Source organism: Salvelinus alpinus, chromosome 6 (assembly GCF_045679555.1).
Source record: "Salvelinus alpinus chromosome 6, SLU_Salpinus.1, whole genome shotgun sequence".
Lineage (NCBI taxonomy): Eukaryota > Metazoa > Chordata > Actinopteri > Salmoniformes > Salmonidae > Salvelinus > Salvelinus alpinus.
The window spans coordinates 30,528,620-30,547,877 of record NC_092091.1 but is presented as its reverse complement, the minus strand read 5'-3'; the positions used below and the strand labels follow the sequence as shown (position 1 = coordinate 30,547,877).

The following is a 19,258-nucleotide window of genomic DNA, read 5'->3' as shown; positions in this document are numbered from 1 at the left end:
GGATATATTGGCACGGGTGTTGTTAGGCCAGAGATTAAGTATATCCTCCAAACACCGGCTTCGAGGGCATTATCACTTTTATACAACAGGTTACCAACATATTCAAACAATGATTGACATATTTTCTTATTTTCTTATTTATTTTGAGTCATTTATTCATACTATTTCATCCTTCCACAAGATATAGTTCCGACACAAATCTAGTGTTGCTGGTCGTTCGTTCTACCGGTTCGGTTGCTAGAGACGCGACCCAGCTGGCAACGTTCTTATCCCTTGCTAGCTAGCCAACTACGGCTAACATACAGTCACGTCAAAAAAAGTGCAGCCAGAATAACAGCAAAGTAGCTGCATTTGCATTTGTTTAAGCTGTTTTCTAGAGAGATTTATTTGGATACATTTCGCCCGGGATAGAAAATGTGCTCCCTCGTCAGGACACTATTGTAGCCAACAACACAGCTAACACAATCACTTCAAACTGAATCTGGAAAGACTGCAAACTAGCTGCACATCTTCCGTTTGACCTTTTTTCTATTGACATTTCTTTATAATCATAAAAATAATGCCAGCTGATTCATGATTTCGACTGGCTGAGAAACGCTGCCTGCCTGTCTGTCTCGTCCCGACTCTCGACACGTTCATTACTATGGGACAGTTGGAGATGGAATTTGAATATGAAAACAATGTTGCAAATGTCGGAGATAGACAGACAGAAAGGTTTATATAAATCGCCACTGTTGAAAACTAAATGTTAGTTTAAAAGAAATGTGAGATAAAGTCTAGATGTTTTTTTTATAGTGGAGATCAAGTTAATAAAATGCCTGGCTGGGCTGATGAGACAATGCCTGGCTGGGCTGACTCAGCCCATCAAATGGAACAGAGTAAATAGGCTTTTTTTTGTGTGTGCACTTAGAACCTTTCTTTTCTCCCCAATTGGTAGTTACAGTCTTGTTCCATCGCTGCAACTCCCCTACAGACTCGGGAGAGGCGAAGGTCGAGAGTCATGTGTCCTCCGAAACACGACCCTACCAAGCCACACTACTCACTTAACCCAAAGCTAGCCGCACCAATGTGTTGGAGGAAACACCGTAAGACTGCAGGCGCCCGGTCTGCCACAAGGAGTCGCTAGAGTGCAATTGGACAAGGACATCCCGGCCGGCCAAACCCTCCCCTAACCTGGACGACGCTGGGCCAATTGTGCGCCACCTCATGGATCTACCGGTCACAGTCGGCTGTGACACAGCCTGGGATCGAACCCGGGTCTGTAGTGACGCCTTGAGCACTGCAATGCAATAAGGATGCTACACAACCCCTTCTTCAATATCTCTTGTCCTTCAGCACACCTCCAATGATCTCAGTGCAGCACCATTTGGCGGTATTCAGGCCCCCAATTGTCTCTTCTGTCCAACACCTTCTTAGCCATTATGTCCAAACCTCATGATGTGGTCTCTGGCGTTGTACTGTAAAGTTGTTGAAGCCAAAATAGATATTGTCTGTCTGTGTAGAGTTCAGTTTAGAATAAGCATATGTTTTTTTTCTGTCTGCATATTGAGAGTTTCATCGGTCAGTCTGTCTGTCAGTTTGTCTGGCTGTCATTGACGTTGAGTATTGTTGTCTTCAGTCTGTTTGTGAGGCTCATAGACATAACACGAAGGGCAGCGATCCCAGGCATGAAAGTGTGTGACTGATCAACACCAATGAGGCCAGGGGATCAGCACTGAGCTCTGTCTGACATCTAGTGGTGGTGGAAATACTTAACTACACCCAGTAGAGGTACACATTTTTCTATTGTGTTGACTGTACGTTTGTTCATTCCATGATTAACTCTGTGTTGTTGTTTTTGTCGCACTGCTTTGCTTTATCTTGTCCGGGTCGCAGTTGTAAATGAGAACTTGTTCTCAACTGGCCTACCTGGTTAAATAAAGGGGAAATAAAAAATATATAATTCTCACCAATACAGTGCTCGGTTCAGAAACAACCCCTGTTCTCCAATCTGGACAGAGTACTGATGTTTGAATCAGTCCCTGATTAGAGGGGAAGAATAATGGAAAACAGCAGTAGTGTTTGGGATTGTGCCTCTCACCAATGTGAGACATTCAGCCCACTAATAATACTGTAGATGTGTAGTATATAGGCCATTATCTGTAATAACAGGTCACATGAATGGGCCTACATTAGGCCTAGCATCAGTGACCTGTTCTGTAATAGAATTCTGACCCAATATATAGGTTTAAGCCTATAGGCCTACTTTAGCCAACTGAGCATACTGTAATCGCTGAAATGATTGATGAGTGTGCAGACTTTGAGACTAAATACCATATGGAATGTTAATCTGTTTGGAATGTTTAAAAGCTCATGTCATGTTTTTACCTACACAACCCCCCACACCCCTCAACTGGAGCTGTACTGTAGACCACACAGTCGGTGTTCGATAGGATAGATATTGCCTTGTCTAGTGCAGGTTTTCCCAAACCCAGGGCTGCGTTCAATACATTTTTACATTCTGGGACGTTCAATTAAACGGAAACGGTGCTGTACTGAATCACCAGTTAAAAAACAGGGAGCGTTTGGGGATCGCTGTCAGCATGGCCACTGCCCTTTAAATACGTCACTCGTTGCTTCAAGCCACAACCACCAAACGGTAGCAAATGTACCTCAAAGTCTGTTCAAGAACGTTTTGTGGAAACGTGTCGTTCAGTACAAACCGTTCCGCAACGTAGCAAACGTTCAAGCGAACTGAACGCACAGGTCTAGTGTACCGCGGTCCCGCGCACCGTGTAGACAGCCAGCTCGAGCCTACCGGAACGGTGTAACGTTAAACGGTAAAGATGGCAGAACGACAGCAGAAACATGAAGGCGGCCGAGTGAAGATCGGACATTACCTCCTAGGAGACACTCTGGGCGTCGGCACCTTCGGCAAAGTAAAGAGTTAAGTCGCGTGCTTCTCAACAGTCATGTCGTGGGAACATTTGTTGTTATTGATTGTAACTTTGCGGCGGACTATTTAAATAGCTACGCAAAATGCGTAGCAGTGGCTGCGTAGTTACGAATAGGCTAGATTAACGTTGTCTCGGTTGATATGTAGAGAATGTGGTTTAGGTTTGTTGAAAGGTGAATTATTCCAGCAACATATCTAGCTAGCCTGTCCACTCCTTCTTATCAGTAATGATAGGCTAAGCATGCATAATTACCTTCGACAACAATGATGGTGTAAAAACAAACAGGTCACACATAATTGTATCGTCTGACCGCCAGTGAATGTTGGAGGTTGACTTTGCTAGTGACAGTAACGTTTGACATTTAAACTTGCCCTATATGGCTATGGAAAGGACATTTTTAAATGAAAATAAACATGACCGTTATAGTTTAATAGTGCTTATCATCACCAGTGTTCCCCGATCATGTAAACCATACAATGGCATGGACAGAATGAGAATCTAGAACGCCTCGTCAAGTTTCATATTTTCTAGCAGTCTCAACGTGACCTTGTAGAATTCAGACCCCCCTCCTCCTCTCCCCCCTGCACTGCAGGAGGTGTGTTTGATTCGAGACATGAGTGTGACAGTGTGTAATCAGGAACTAGCCAACAATAAGTGTTGCTACATTGTAGCAAACAGACAATATTGCTAAATTGTTATACTGACTAACCATGAGCTACAGAGTACAGACAGACTATCAGACAGACACACTTGATTGATTCACCTTGTAATCTATGTGTATGGCTTTAGGCTTACTGTAATTGGTATGTTGTGTTTTCCCTGCTTACCGGTTTGTTATCTACGTTTCTTATTGTTGTGAATAGATAGATATAGCTAGTCCAGTAATGTAAAAATAGTGATGAATCATGTCTTGTTGACTACTCTGAAACAGCTAGGGTTCTGTTCTTTATCAGGCAATGAACGTTTAGCTGAGCATAGCATCTACCTCAGTGTAGTCTGTGTGACCTTGGCAACAGAGGAAAACACTCAACTGTTTTTAATATTTGACCTGTAGCCTACAGCAGTTGAACACACTACATATTATTATACTTTTTTTTGACAAACTTTGGACATTCCAGTTGGTTCATGTGTGTGTGTGTGTGTGTGTGTTAGTTGGAGAGCACCAGTTGACAGGTCATAAGGTGGCAGTGAAGATCCTGAACAGACAGAAGATCAGGAGTCTGGACGTGGTGGGCAAGATCAAACGAGAGATACAGAACCTCAAACTCTTCAGACACCCTCACATCATCAAACTGTGAGGATAACGCATACAGACTGTGTTTGTTTACTATGGGCCTCAGAAGTACCCTCCCCTCTCTTTCCCCCACACACATACCCACACACACTGTGTTTGTTTACTATGGGCCCCAGGAGCACCCCCCCCCCCCCTCTTTCCCCCACACACATACCCACACACACTGTGTTTGTTTACTATGGGCCTCAGGAGCCTGCCCCCCCTCTTTTTCTCCCACACACCCACAAGGAATTCCATTTAGAGGAAATCTCTAGTTAAGAAGATGGAAATTTATAATTCCTGCTTGGGTAAATCCCTTCCCACGTTTCTAGTCTCCGACCTCTCTTGCTTGCTCTCTCTCCCACAAGGAATCAGTTTGCTCCGGTTAGCTGAAAACTGGTTAAGAAGATAAAAGTTTATAATTCCTACTTGGGTAAATCCCTTTCCAGGTGTCTCTCTCTCCATGTTATTTTTAGGGTTAGGCCACAGTGACATTGTGAGCTATGGCAGACGTATTAGCTTCTGTAAGATATATGTGTTTGTGTGTGTGTGTGTGTGGTGTGTTTTTAGGTACCAGGTGATCAGTACTCCTACAGATTTCTTCATGGTGATGGAGTATGTCTCAGGAGGAGAGCTGTTTGACTACATCTGCAAACACGGACGGGTGAGACATACCTCTGACTGACTGAAGCCTGACTGACTGAATGACTGACTGTCTGGTTGTTTGTTTGATTTATTTACAGGGGACAATGCACATTAATCAACATCAATATTACAATAATGCAACATCCATGTAAACGTGCCGGGGTTAGCCAAAAGATCATTTGCACCCATAGTCCCAAGGCAGCTACGGACAATTACACAGCCATTATACAAATACTCACTAAAACAATACAAAATACAAATACATTACATCCAATAATATACCATATATAATTCTAACGACAACAACAACACTATCATCAACTGTCGTCTTACATATGAGGAACCACAAATAACTCGTGTGTACAGGTTTGTATAGATTTAGCCATGTTTTCAATTCAAATTTAAAAGTACAATAATCAGTGCAGCTTCTCAAGTCCATAGACATTGCATTCCAGTATATTGTAGCGCTAACAGAGAAGGCCAATTTTACTGTGTCGAAAAGGGACAACGCAATCCCCTCTAGTTACTGCCCTTGTTATCCTGGAGGTGCTCTCCTTGAGCATGATATGCTGGCATAGGGGTGGAGGGGCAAGACTATGCAGGATCTTAAAGACAAGATTTGCATCTGCATACTGCTTAAAGCTATCCAGACTAATAAATTATGTTTGTAAATTATATGACAATGGTGGTAACTGTTTGGTTTGTTATCAAAAATCTTAAGTGTTTGTTTGTCGAGTGATTCAATTGGTTTCAGAATAGTAGCTCTTGCTTGTGACCAGCATGTGAGGGAATATCTCAGATGTGAGAAGATCATAGCATGCATATATAGTTTGGCGGCCTCCAGAGGAAGGAAAGGTTTTATAAACCTAAAGTTGGATAATCCAAACTTGACCGTGTTAACCACCTTCACATGTTTCTTAAGTGTCAATTTGGAGTCCAAAATGACACCAAGATACCTGAAGTTAGACACAACTTTCAGATTCTCCCCATTAACAAGAACAGCTCGGTGGGAAGAATCAATGGATTTCTTAGAGAAGTAAATACAAACACTCTTGTCTATTTAATTGCAGGCAAGAATTAGTCATCCATTTAGAAACATGTACCATAGCTTCAGTTAATTTGTTAACAACTAGTTGTCTTTTTTTTGAGTGTACATACAGAACTGTATAGTCTGCATACATCTGCATGTTAACTTGTGGGCAAGCAAGTGGGAGATCATTTATATAGATGGTAAACAGAAGGGGGCCTAATATTGACCCTTGTGGGACCCCAATGTTATAGTAAAGAGAGTCCGACTGAGTGTCCCCCAAACGAACCCTTTGACTTCTGTTTGTCAGATAGGAATGCATCCAACTAATGACTTCAGTGGACACATTAAGGGAGGATAGTTTGGATAGGAGGACCTCAGGATTCACAGTATCAAAGGCCATTTTAAGATCCAAAAAGACTGTGCTGACTTCACCACCTATGTTTAGATTTAATGCACTCCAGAAAATAGCAATTGGCTGTTTCGGTAGAATGGTTAGTTCTAAATCCAAATTGCATTTGTTGTATGGAGTTGCCCTGAATGAGGTGATCAGTCAGATGATCAGCCACCCGTCTTTCAGCTACTTTTGATAGCACTGGAAGAATGCTTAGGTTGATAATTTTCCACCAGTGTTGGGTCACCAGATTTTAAAACAGGTATCACTGCAGCAGACTTCCAAGCATTGGAGAAGAACGCATATTTGATGGACAGACTAACTAGATGTACAGTAGGGGTAATCAGAGAATATTTGTGTCTCTTCATGAACACAGTTTCTAGACCAAATACATATTTTGTTCTAGAGCTCCTGAAGAAGCTAATAATGCTGTCCACTGCTGACGCTGAGATTTCAGTAATTCTGAATATTGGTTTATTATTATCTATGGGAGTGAGAACTGTGGTCTTGGTTGAAAATCTTTAAGCCAGTTCCCTGACAGAGTCACAAAAAAATAGTTAAAGGTGGTGGATATGAAATTGGAGTCTTAAATTAGAATCCCATGAACCTTTAATTCAGGATGTTTTTTAACTTTTCAGCTCCTCTCCCTGGTAGTTTGAGATTTTCCCAAATCACTTTGCCATTTCCTTTTGCTTCATTGATCACTCTAAGAAAGAACTCAGCTTTTGCTTTTTTTATATTCCTAACCACCTTATTTCTCAGTGATGCAAATATACGTCTGTCATCATTCTTACCAGACTTCAGTGCTTTTTTTCAAGGAGAAATCCCGTTCTCCAGAGGTCCTCGTTGAGCCATGGTAGAGAGGTTTTCCGTCTTTGCTTACGTTGAAATTTCCTAGTAAAAGAGCTATCCACTTTGTCAATAGCTGACAGAAATGTTCTGTATCCAGACTCTGTGTCTTCATTGCTTAACAGATCAGACCAGTCAATTTGACTTGTAGCTGCATCGTAGTTAACTCTGTTTACTTTTCTGGATTTTTTTTATGGTACTGTTGCACATTAATATGGTTCTTACATCTCTTGTTAGTGAGCTTTCTAATCACCAATGTAACATTGTGGTGAGTTATACCAGTTGGTTAGTTACTAGACTTAATTATTTGATCAGGTCTGTTAATAAACACCAGATCAATTTGAGTCTGGGATGACTGTGTTACTCTGGTTGGACCTTGTATTATTTGAGTCAGGTTGAAATAGTCTGATCTCTTTGAGTTTTTTCCCTGCAAGTTTTGTTTTGTCAGAAATCGCCCGTGAAGATAATCTCCATATGATCACATTCTTTAAGCATGGCATTTAGATGGTCATAAAACGAGATATCAGATGTTGGTGGTCGATATAATCCAATAATAGTGAGAGACATATCGTCTGCTGATTCAGGTAGTTCTTTAATCGTAACTTGAATGGAGTTCTGGTCCGACATGCGCAACTTCAACCTGAACGGATTATTCTCTTTGAACACAACATGTTTTCCTCTGACTGTTATTCCTCTTATCAGAAGCTTTTCCCTTGTTTCCTTACTGAGAATATATATACGCCAGAGTGCACATACTCTCTGTACCGACCTCAAGTGGTTTGGATTAATTTCCTGTATGAGAACTGTGGTAGAGCTCCTTAATGGGGTTGGCTATGGCCTCCTCCTCTGTCAGGATTTCTCTCTCCGTGATAAAAAGAGGTAAAACAGTCTCCTTTGGGGCATTTCAACCCACAACCTTGCTCCAGGTCTCATTTTCCTTGACATCAGTTTTTGCATCGCTGGAAATAGCCACAACTACAGCAGCCATTTTAATTGTAGTGTTAATGATTAAAGTAATTTGTTTAACATTGAAATATATCAACAAAACTATTCAGCATTATACAGTGAGGATACTTGTTACTTAAGAAATAGATATTTGCTGGATTCAGTGTTCTCCAGCAATTGAAGCTTCCAGCCGGGCCGAATACCCAAACAAAAGGAGATGTTAAAACACAACAAAACAAAATATGGATATATCTTTCCGGACCTTACAGGCCGTCGGTCGATAGATCCAAAAACTAATCAAACAAGCCATCTGGTGAGTAGCGCACTCCTGTCCTGCAGTTGTCCGATTGATTGATTGATTGATTGATATAGACACAGGCCATTTTATGGTGCCATTTTTCTTAGTGAAAGCATGTAGTCACATTAGAAACGAATAATCTCCTAACCTCTTAATCTGTACCTCATGTTGTGTGTAGGTAGAAGACAAAGAGGCGCGTCGGTTGTTCCAGCAGATTATCTCCGGTGTAGACTACTGCCACAGACACATGGTGGTGCACAGAGACCTCAAACCTGAGAATGTACTGCTGGACCATTCCAAGAACGCCAAAATAGCTGACTTCGGTACACTACACACACATGCACGATAGAGAACACATACACACACACACACACACACCTATACATAACAAATTGAGTTGTCCACAAAGCCATAACCACTATCAGCAGTAGCAAATGTCAAACCAAACCACTTGTGTTTTAGAATATACAGACACCTTAAACTGGAGACGGGGCTTGAGAGAGACAGAGGGAGGGAGAGCGAGCGACAGAGGGAGAGAGGGGAAGGGAGAGAGGGAAGACAGAATATAGTAACTTGTGTTTGTTTGGACAGTAAGGTTAGGTAAGGTTGTCATTTGAAGATAATGCTGAAAAACTGATTTGCTCTGGTCAACAGGGTTGTCAAACATGATGTCAGACGGGGAGTTCCTGAGGACCAGCTGTGGATCTCCCAACTACGCGGCTCCTGAAGTCATCTCCGGAAGGTGTGTGTGCGCATGTTTAGGCTGTACGCAGATCCTGAGGTTGATACTGTAGGCTACATGTTATGGTGTGATCGTGTATTCTTTGCTTTGTGCACAGGTTATACGCTGGTCCTGAGGTGGACATTTGGAGCAGTGGGGTGATCCTGTATGCGTTGCTGTGTGGGACTCTGCCCTTTGATGACGAACACGTTCCCACGCTGTTTAAGAAGATCAGAGGGGGTGTCTTCTATATGCCAGAATACCTCACTCGCCCCGTCGCTTCCCTGCTGCTGCTCATGCTGCAGGTCGACCCGCTCAAGAGGGCTACCATTAAAGACATTAGGTGACCCCTGACCTCTAACTTTCCCTACTGATGATGATGCTTATGTTTTTAATGTGATTAATAGAACTGGCAAACCTAACCAAAAGCTTGTTTGTGGTGGTTGAAGGTTGGTCCAGAGCAAAAGAATAGAAGAATAATGGATAGTAACTGTTACTTTGTGTGTGTGTGCGCGTGTGTGAACGTTCACACGTGTGTATGTGTAGGGAACATGAGTGGTTTAAGCAGGACCTGCCAGGCTACCTGTTTCCTGAGGACCCTTCCTATGACTCCACCATACTGGATGAGGAGGCAGTCCGAGAGGTGTGTGACAAGTTTGAGAGCACCGAGTCTGAGGTGATGTCCAGCCTGTACAGCGGAGACCCTCAGGTATGCACGCAACACAGGCATGTACGCACATACGCTTAGTCATACAGTACGCACTCACCCTCTCCCCCTCTTCTCTCACCCTCTCTCTTACTCTCTCCCTCCGTCTCTTCCAGGACCAGCTAGCAGTAGCGTACCATCTGATCATAGACAACCGGCGCATCATGACCCAGGCCAGTGAGTTCTACCTGGCCTCCAGCCCTCCCCAGGGCTCCTTCATGGAGGATGGCATGTCACTGCCCCCCGGGGTCAAACCACACCCAGAGAGGATGCCCCCCCTGCTGGTAGACAGCCCCAAGGCAATGATTTCTACCTGGTTCAATTCTATGTACTATGTTTACAGTATATACAATCAGATACAATATCTCTGAAGTGGAAACACTTGATGATGTGCTTCTTCCGCGATACCAGTGTAGCAAATGCAACATTGGCAGTATAGTTTTGCATGAAGTCTTGTCCTCATGTATTTATGACTGCTTGTTGGGGATAATAAAGATTCTCTCCTCTCTGTCTGTCTGTAGGCGCGCTGCCCGCTGGATGCCCTGAACACCACCAGAGCCAAACCCCTGGCAGTGAAGAAAGCCAAGTGGCATCTGGGCATCAGGAGTCAGAGCAGACCCTATGACATCATGGCTGAGGTCTACAGGGCTATGAGACAGCTACAGTATGACTGGAAGGTGAGGCTGTGTGTGTGGAAAGCATTCGGAAATTATTCAGACCCCTTGACTTTTTCCACATTTTGTTACGTTACAGTCTTATTCTGAAATTGATCAAAAACATTTTGTATTCTCATCAATCTACACACAATACCTCATAATGACACAGCGAAAATATTTTTTTAGACATGTTTGCAAATTTCTTAAAAATAAAAACTGAAATACCTTATTTACATAAGTATTCAGACCATTAGCTATGAGACTCGAAATTGAGCTCAGTGCATCCTGTTTCCATTGATCATCCTTGCGATGTTTCTACAACCTGATTGGGGTCCACCTGTGGGAAATTCAATTGATTGGACATGATTTGGAAAGGCATAAACCTGTCTGTATAAGGTCCCACAGTTGACAGTGCATGTCAGAGCAAAAACCAAGCCATGAGCTCTAAGGTATTGTCCGTAGAGCTCTGAGACAGGATTGTGTCAAAGCACAGAGCTGGGGAAGGGTGCCAAAACATTTCTGCAGCATTGAAGGTCTTCAAGAGCACAGTGGCCTCCATCATTCTTAAAAGGAAGAAGTTAAGAACCACCAATACTCTTTCTAGAGCTGGCCACCCAGCCAAACTGAGCAATCAGGGGAGAAGGGCCTTGGTCAGAGAGGTGACCAGAGTTCCTCTGTGGCGATGGGAGAATCTTCCAGAAGGTCAACCATCAATCAGTCAGCATTCCACCAATCAGGCCTTTATGGTAGAGTGGCCAGATGGAAGCCACTCCTCAGTAAAAGGCACATGACCGCCCGGTTGGAGTTTGCCAAAAGGTGCCTAAAGGACTCTGACCATGAGAAACAAGATTCTATGGTCTGATGAGACCAAGATTGAACTCTTTGGCCTGAATGCCATGCGTCACATCTGGTGGAAACCAGGCACCGCTCATCACCTGGCCAATACCATCCCTACGGTGAAGCATGGTGGTGGCAGCATCATGCTGTGGGGATGTTTTTCAGCGGCAGGGACTGGGAGACTAGTAAGGGTTGAGGAAAAGATCAATGGAGCAAAGTACAGAGAGATCCTTGATGAAAACCTGCTCCAGAGCGCTCAGGACCTCAGACTGGGATGAAGGTTCACCTTCCAACAGGACAACGACCCAAAGCACACAGCCAAGAAAACGCAAGAGTGGCTTCTGGACATGTCTCTGAATGTCCTTGAGTGGCCCGGACTTGAACCCGATCGAATATCTCTGGAGAGACCTGAAAATAGCTTTGCAGCGACGCTCCACATCCAACCTGACAGAGCTTGAGAGGATCTGCAGAGAAGAATGGGAGAATCTCCCCAAATACAGGTATGCCAAGCTTGTAGTGTCATACCCAAGAAGACTCAAGGCTGTAATCGCTGCCAAAGGTGCTTCAACAAAGTACTGAGTAAAGGGTCTGAATACTTATATAAATGTGATATTTCAGTAATAATAATACATTTGCAAAATTTTCAAAACTGTTTTTGCTTTGTCATGGGGTATTGTGTGTAGATTGATGAGGTGGAAAATGTATTTAATACATTTAAGAATAAGGCTGTAATGTAACAAAATGTGCCAAAAGTCGGAATACTTTTCGATTGCACCGTGTGTATGTTTATATACTCAGCAAAAAAAGAAACGTCCCTTTTTCAGGACCCTGTCTTTCAGTAAATATCCAAATAACTAATAACACAGATCTTCATTGTAAAGGGTTTAAACACTGTTTCCCATGCTTGTTCAATGAACCATAAACAATTAATGAACATGCACCTGTGGAACGGTCGTTAAGACACTAACAGCTTACAGACGGTAGGCAATTAAGGTCACAGTTATGAAAACTTAGGACACTAAAGAGGCCTTTCTACTGACCCTGAAAAACATCAAAAGAAAGATGCCCAGGGTCCCTGCTCATCTGCGTGAACGTGCCTTAGGCATGCTGCAAGGAGGCATGAGGACTGCAGATGTGGCCAGGGCAATAAATTGCAATGTCCGTACTGTGAGACGCCGAAGACAGCGCTACAGGGAGACAGGACGGACCGCTGATCGTCCTCGCAGTGGCAGACCACATGTAACAACCCCTGCACAGGATCGGTACATCCGAACATCACACCTGCGGGACAGGTACAGGATAGCAACAACAACTGCCCGAGTTACACCAGGAACGCACAATCCCTCCATCAGTGCTCAGACTGTCCGCAATAGGCTGAGAGAGGCTGGACTGAGGGCTTGTAGGCCTGTTGTTATGCAGATCCTCACCAGACATCACCGGCAACAACGTCGCCTATGGGCACAAACCCACCGTCGCTGGACCAGACAGTACTGGCAAAAAGTGCTCTTCACTGATGAGTCTCGGTTTTGTCTCACCAGGGGTGATGGTCCGATTCGCGTTTGTCGTCGAAGGAATGAGCGTTACACCGAGGCCTGTACTCTGAAGCGGGATCGATTTGGACGTGGAGGGTCCGTCATGTTCTGGGGCGGTGTGTCACAGCATCATCAGTCTGAACTTGTTGTCATTGCAGGCAATCTCAACGCTGTGCATTACAGGGAAGACATCCTCCTCCCTCATTTGGTACCCTTCCTGCAGGCCCATCCTGACATGACCCTCCAGCATGACACGCGAGCCATACTGCTCGTTCTGTGCGTGATTTCCTGCAAGACAGGAATGTCAGTGTTCTGCCATGGCCAGCGAAGAGCCCGGATCTCAATCCCATTGAGCACGTCTGGGACCTGTTGGATCGGAGGGTGAGGGCTAGGGCCATTCCCCCCAGAAATGTCCGGGAACTTTCAGGTGCCTTGGTGGAAGAGTGGGGTAACATCTCACAGCAGGATCTGGCAAATCTGGTGCAGTCCATGAGGAGGAGATGCACTGCAGTACTTAATGCAGCTGGTGGCCACACCGGTTAAGGACCGTTACTTCTGTTAGTCGCATGTCTGTGGAACTTGTTCAGTTTATGTCATTTGTTGAATTTTGTTATGTTCATAGAAATATTTACACTTGTTAAGTTTGCTGAAAATAAATGCAGTTGACAGTGAGACGACGTTTCTTTTTTTGCTGAGTTTATATCACTGTACATGTTAAGGTGTGTGTGTGTGTATACATGTTATCTGCAATAGGTAACATTTTAGGCAACCCAACCAAATTCACATAGAAATTATTGATCTGTCATCCTCATTGAAAGCAAGTCTAAGAAGCGGGTAGATTGGTTCTATGTGTGCTTTTTCTATGCTTCCCGGTCTTAAATGTGTTTTTTTTTTGTGCCATTTTTTTTAAACTTTCGGTTTTGTACACAGTCTCCAAACAGCTTAAAATACAATGTTATTGAAAATATATTTAACAGTGGTTTAGATGGTACAATGATCCTATACACTATACATCGTTTTGTCACATAAACATAAATTAAGCAAACTTAGAATTTTCGCAACCAGGAAATGGCGGAGCGATTTATGCATATTGCACCTTTTTAATGTGTGTTATGTTTAGGTGGTGAACCCGTACCACCTGCGTGTTCGGAGGAAGAACCCAGTAACAGGCAACCTGGTGAAGATGTGTCTCCAGCTGTACCAAGTAGACAACAGATCCTACCTGCTGGACTTCAAAAGCATCGACGGTACGCCAGCTACACAACATATTTATAACAGGAAACTGACTTGTTTATCTGGTTAATTCTGACAACAGAATTTAGAGTTTCCTCTTTTTACAAGGTATTACTGAGTGCAGAAGATGAGTAATGATGGAAACGAACACTAATCTCTCCTCCCCCAGATGACATCATGGACGCAGTAGGGTTTAAGTCGGGCTCTTCCACCCCCCAGAGGTCAGGCTCCACTGCAGGGCTCCACAGACCCAGACTCAGTGTGGACTCAGCCTGTCCTGCCGTGGATCTCCCCAAGCTCAGCTCCTCTCTGCCTGGGTCGTTGTGCTCCAGCGCTGCCCTCCTCACCTCCACCCCCACCCCGCGCCAGGGCAGCCACACTATGGACTTCTTTGAGATGTGTGCCAGTCTCATCACCACGCTGGCCCGCTAGAGAGGGTAAACCCCCGCTGGGTAACTAGGGGCCTGGAGTTTTTCCTGGTCAATGTCATATAGTCTGGAAAACTCCAGGTCCCGCCTGCATAACCATCTGAAACAGAACACTGCCCTGAGCCTATTTAGACAGTTTTATATTGTGTGTGATCCTGACCTAATTTTGCAGAACACTGACTACTGCAGGGCAGACATGCCTCTAACCACAGATCTAGGGTCAGTTGTTCCCTCCTGGTGTTGTAGGTTTGGGCTAGGCAAGATAAACTGATCGTAGATCTCTGATTAGGCTTCCTGTCTGTCTAGAGCAGGGATGGACAACTTTGATGGGGGTAGGGGCCACAAAAAATCAGAACTCATCATTAGGGGGTACGGTGGCTCGCGTGACTGCTTACCCACATCCATACACACACATGCAGTCAGCGTTTTGGAGGCCCTAAGCAAGATTTGGCGATTTATAAACATTTTAGTTTAGTCTTGACAGCGGAAGGAATTGATCTGCGGGCCTACAAAAGTGGCCATGCGACCCGCGGGCCACCAGTTGCCCATCCCTGGTCTAGAGCCAGTCTGCCAGAGCCAGTCTGGCCGTGGGAAAGGTTAGAGGTCTCACTTGTTGGGGCAAAGTTGTGTTAAGTCAAATCTACTGTAGGTCTCATATGGCGCGTTCACGTGCTAGTCGAAAGTAGGAAACTGACATTTCTAACTGGTTTCAGTTATGCACGTGTAGCGTTCAACCAGTTAGCATGTCGGACATTTCTGAGTTTCCTAGTTCTGACTAGCATGTAAATGCGGCAATAATGTTTGTTTACAGATAAGCGACGCCTCCCTGACTACTCTCAACCTCCAATCAGCTCCAGAATAGACGTCACTGTAGAACAAACACACTGAGCATTTTATATATGGTTTTTGTAACGACACAGATTTTGTTATCCATATTTATCATATATATTTATATTACTATCACTTTGAGTAGTGTAGTAGCTGTTGATTGTAACATACCAGAAATGAAGTTAGAGAGGATTGTTATTATTATTTAGATATCATATTCTTATTTATTTTAAAGAGGTTGTTTTATAGGCTCTGTGTGGTACTGAGTATTGAAGCACTGCTGATGTTTGAGAATTATATACGGACTTAAGAGATTTTAGGTGATGAGAGGTTGTAGAGAGAGAGGGAGAGTGGAGGCTAACTGACTGGCAATATTGTTCTGTGGATTAGTTAGTATTGATGCTAACTGGCGGAGGAGGAGGGAGGGAAGTGTATCTGTAGTGAACCTTTCTCCAGGTGCCTTAACACGTTGTTTCTAGCTTGGTGGCTGTTTTGTTTGCAGAAACAGAATGGCAAGCAGACTGTTCTGTGTGTGTGTACACTCCTGTGTGTAGAGGAGAGGACTGACAGACAGGAGCTTGCCAGGGATTGGTCAGGAGAAGACATACAGTACTGTAGTTTCTGTGCCAATGAGATTAGAGTTCTGACTAATATAACTAAAGATACAGGAGGAGAGGGAATAGATATGACAGAACACTGGAACAAATCTCCCTTTACCAATTGTCAAATGGTTTACAGTATATAGTCTTCCGGACTCCTGTCTGTGTCTCTTGTTCTGCTGGAGCCAGTGAGGGTTGGGCTCTTGCTGATCTGATGCATGCTAGTGTGTGTGTGTTTCTCTGGTCTGTTCCGGTACCATGATGGTGGTCTGTTTGGTTTGTTATTAAATGTAGAATCATTTGTATCTCTCTCTCTTTCCTTCCCTCCCTCTGGAGTTATTGGTTTGTTGTGTATATTTGCAGTAGTGTGTGTTGCGCCGAGAGAATTGTAGACCTCTGTTGGGCCAGTTAAAGAGTCAAAAAAGACACTAAACCTCTCTTCTTTCCTTCTGTTTCCTTGTCATTTGTTTCCTTGTCATTTGTCCTGTGCAGCAGTTCTGTTATCACATCTCTATTCTGAGAGAGTAGTCTGTTTTGTCTGTGTATGACTATACATGCAAGACAATACCCACGTATGTGTACTCCCATCTAGTACTGGTCGGACCCCTCTTTGTCTCCAGAACATCCTGAATATTTCGGGGGATTCTACAAGGTGTCAAACATTCCACAGGGATGTTGGTCCATGCTAATGCGATTGCGCCATGCAGTTTCTGCAGATTGGATGCAGTACATTCATGCTGCGAACATCCATCTCATCCCAAAGATGCTCTATTGGGTTGAGGTCTGGGGACTGCGCTGGCCACTCAAGTCAACTGAACTCGCTGACAAGTTCCAGGGGATGTATTTCCACTCCTCGGTTGTTCAGTGTTGGTGATCGCGTACCCACTTGAGCAACTTCTGGTTTTTAGCTGATAGGAATGGAACCCGGTGTTGTGTTCTGCTGCAATAGCCCATCCGTGACAAGGATCGACGAGTTTATTTTCTGACCCACCTGTTGGCTTGCACGATTCTTGCCATTCTCCTTGGACCTCTCATCAACGAGCTGTTTTCACCCACAGGGCTGCTGCTGACTGGATGTTGTTTGTCGCACCATTCTCTGTAAACCTTAGACACTGTTGTGCGTGACAAGCCCAGGAGGGCGGCCGTTTCTGAGATAAAGTCACTTAAGTCACTTGTTTTGCCTATTCTAACGTTCAATTGAACAGTAACTGAATGCCTGTTTTTATATGACAAGCCACAGCCATGTGACTCCGTGTCTGTAGGAGCGATCCATTTTTGTGAACTGGGTGGTGTACCAGATAAACTGGCATATCCCATAGTTGCGATATACATACATACTGAGGGTACAAACATTATGAACACCTGCTCATTCCATGACACACTGACCAGGTGAAAGCTATAATCCCTTATTGATGTAATTCGTTGAATCCACTTCAGTCCGTGTAGATCAGTGGTCACCAACCATTTCTGTAGGTCACCAAACATTTCTGTAGAAAAGCCAGGCCTGATTTTGTGTGTGTTGCGCTGTTGGTGGTAGGTGCACTTGATTCAAGCGGACCGGGAGATCTGTTGCTAAATCGAGTGCGCCTACTGTGCTGACAATCGAATAGCTCAAATGACCGTACAGAGCCTCCCCGGCCACAGTAAAAACGTTTGATACTAGCCTCGGTAAGATTGAATAACTTTTAAAACCACGACCACAGAGGGACTGTAAAATAATACAGCAAAGCGCTGCAGTTTTTATGAGTGTGTTTGTTTTCATTCAGCACTGTCAACCCTGCTTTTATTGAACACTATTACAAAACATAAAACGCTCTTCTCCCCTTTTCCACTCGCGCTGCAATTAGTAGCCAAGTGTATCGATAGTCCTGCATTTGTATTATTATTAGCGTCGTGTCTATTTTAATATCGAGGAATATTTCACTTTCTCTGGTCATAGGAACCGCATGAATTTGTGCATGAGGCAGATGCGGCTCGAGTTTCGCCATCAGGTGGAAGACGGTGTCTCTTTGGTCTGTCTCACCGAGAGCAGTGACCGTGAAAGGCGGACCCGCTGCGGCTCTCTTCCTCCCTCCACTGAGAATAATGCTCTGTTCAAGACAACTACTCTGGAAAAACGAGATCCGACTAGGGAAAATGTTTTTGAACGGTCATCCAACTCGCGAGTTTCCGACTAGGAATTCCATCTTTCTAGAGCTCCGACCTCAAGATCACAGACGTCACGATTTGACCTCGTTTTTCCCCCCTCGAGTTCACAGTTGTCTTGAAAGCACCATGGACATCAGATGCAAGTGCTGTACCATATAATTTATGCTCAGCTGTGCCTTGCAAGTGCTGCAAAACTGATATGTTATCAAAGGTCAAGTTTTGAAATATAATATGGTCTGAGAAGAACAATATTGGCAGACCAGGCATATAGCCAATATGCTGCGATAATGTATTAGGCCTACTGCACAAACCCCATTCCTATAGAGCTGTTTTTATTAGGTTGTTACATTTTTTAAAAGAAATGTAATAATAATATTTGAGCAGTAGATCTTGGCTTGCTTTTTGAATGCGAAAGCAATCTTAACTCAAAGGTTGGTGACCACTGGTGTAGATGAAGGGGAGGAGACGGGTTAAAGAAGGATTTTGAAGCCTTGAGACAATAGAGACATGGATTCTGTATGTGTGCAATTCAGAGGGTGAATGGGCAAGAAAAAATATTTAAGTGCCTTTGAACGGGGTATGGTAGTAGGTGCCAGGCGTGTCGGTTTGTGTCAAGAACTGCAACACTGCTGGGTTTTTCATGTTCAACAGTTTCCCACATGTATCAAGAATGGTCCACCACCCAAAAGACATCCAGCCAACTTGACACAGAAGAGTCATGGGCCAGCATCCCTTTGGAACGCTTTTGACACCTTGTAGAGTCCATGCCCTGACGAATTGAGGCTGTTCTGAGGGCAAAGGGGTGGAACTCAATATTAGGAAGGTTCTTAATGTTTTGAACACTGTGTCTGACTGTAGCTGCTACAAGGTCAGGGAGAAACTCTCCTTCCTGCTGCTACACTCATGCAATTACTCACAGCAATGACCCAATATTCTGTTATTTACACACACATACTACTTCAAGTTATAAAACCCACTCTGTCAGTGTAAGGTGTACCTCTTTCCAAGGGTTAAGGTGTGTTGTCACCGTATCCAGACTTCTGGAACCAAAGTGTTCTTCTCTTCTGTCTGTGTGTGCGTGAGAGCGAAATGTACCTCTTCCTCTCTGTGTGATATGCATTGCATGGCGTTGCTGTTCTGATTTGCACTTTACTGAGTATTTATTGTCAAACACAATTAAACTGACCTATACACTAGACCACT

At 44.0% G+C, this 19,258-nt stretch overlaps 1 protein-coding gene across 2 annotated transcripts; it reads left to right on the top strand.

Moving 5' to 3' along the window:
* The first annotated feature begins 2,619 nt into the window (after positions 1-2,619).
* prkaa2 (protein kinase, AMP-activated, alpha 2 catalytic subunit) lies at positions 2,620-19,253 on the top strand. 2 transcript variants are annotated; one of them, XM_071406284.1, is made up of 11 exons: positions 2,620-2,925; positions 4,089-4,230; positions 4,780-4,873; positions 8,546-8,690; positions 9,022-9,109; positions 9,207-9,431; positions 9,635-9,797; positions 9,911-10,078; positions 10,316-10,471; positions 13,940-14,066; positions 14,222-19,253. In XM_071406284.1, the coding sequence occupies exons 1-11, from the start codon at positions 2,826-2,828 to the stop codon at positions 14,482-14,484; spliced, it is 1,671 nt and encodes a 556-aa protein (XP_071262385.1). In that variant the 5' UTR covers positions 2,620-2,825; the 3' UTR covers positions 14,485-19,253. The 2 variants fall into 2 exon arrangements, with proteins under 2 accessions (XP_071262385.1, XP_071262384.1); XM_071406283.1 differs by having other exon boundaries at positions 9,911-10,093.
* Positions 19,254-19,258: the final 5 nt, after the last annotated feature.

Coding starts and splice junctions, on each gene's coding strand:
- prkaa2 (XM_071406283.1), top strand. CDS start 2,826: ATGGCAGAACGACAGCAGAAACATGAAGGCGGCCGAGTGAAGATCGGA. Junction 2,926..4,088: donor CACCTTCGGCAAAGTAAAGA/GTTAAGTCGCGT, acceptor TGTGTGTGTTAG/TTGGAGAGCACCAGTTGACA. Junction 4,231..4,779: donor CACCCTCACATCATCAAACT/GTGAGGATAACG, acceptor GTGTGTTTTTAG/GTACCAGGTGATCAGTACTC.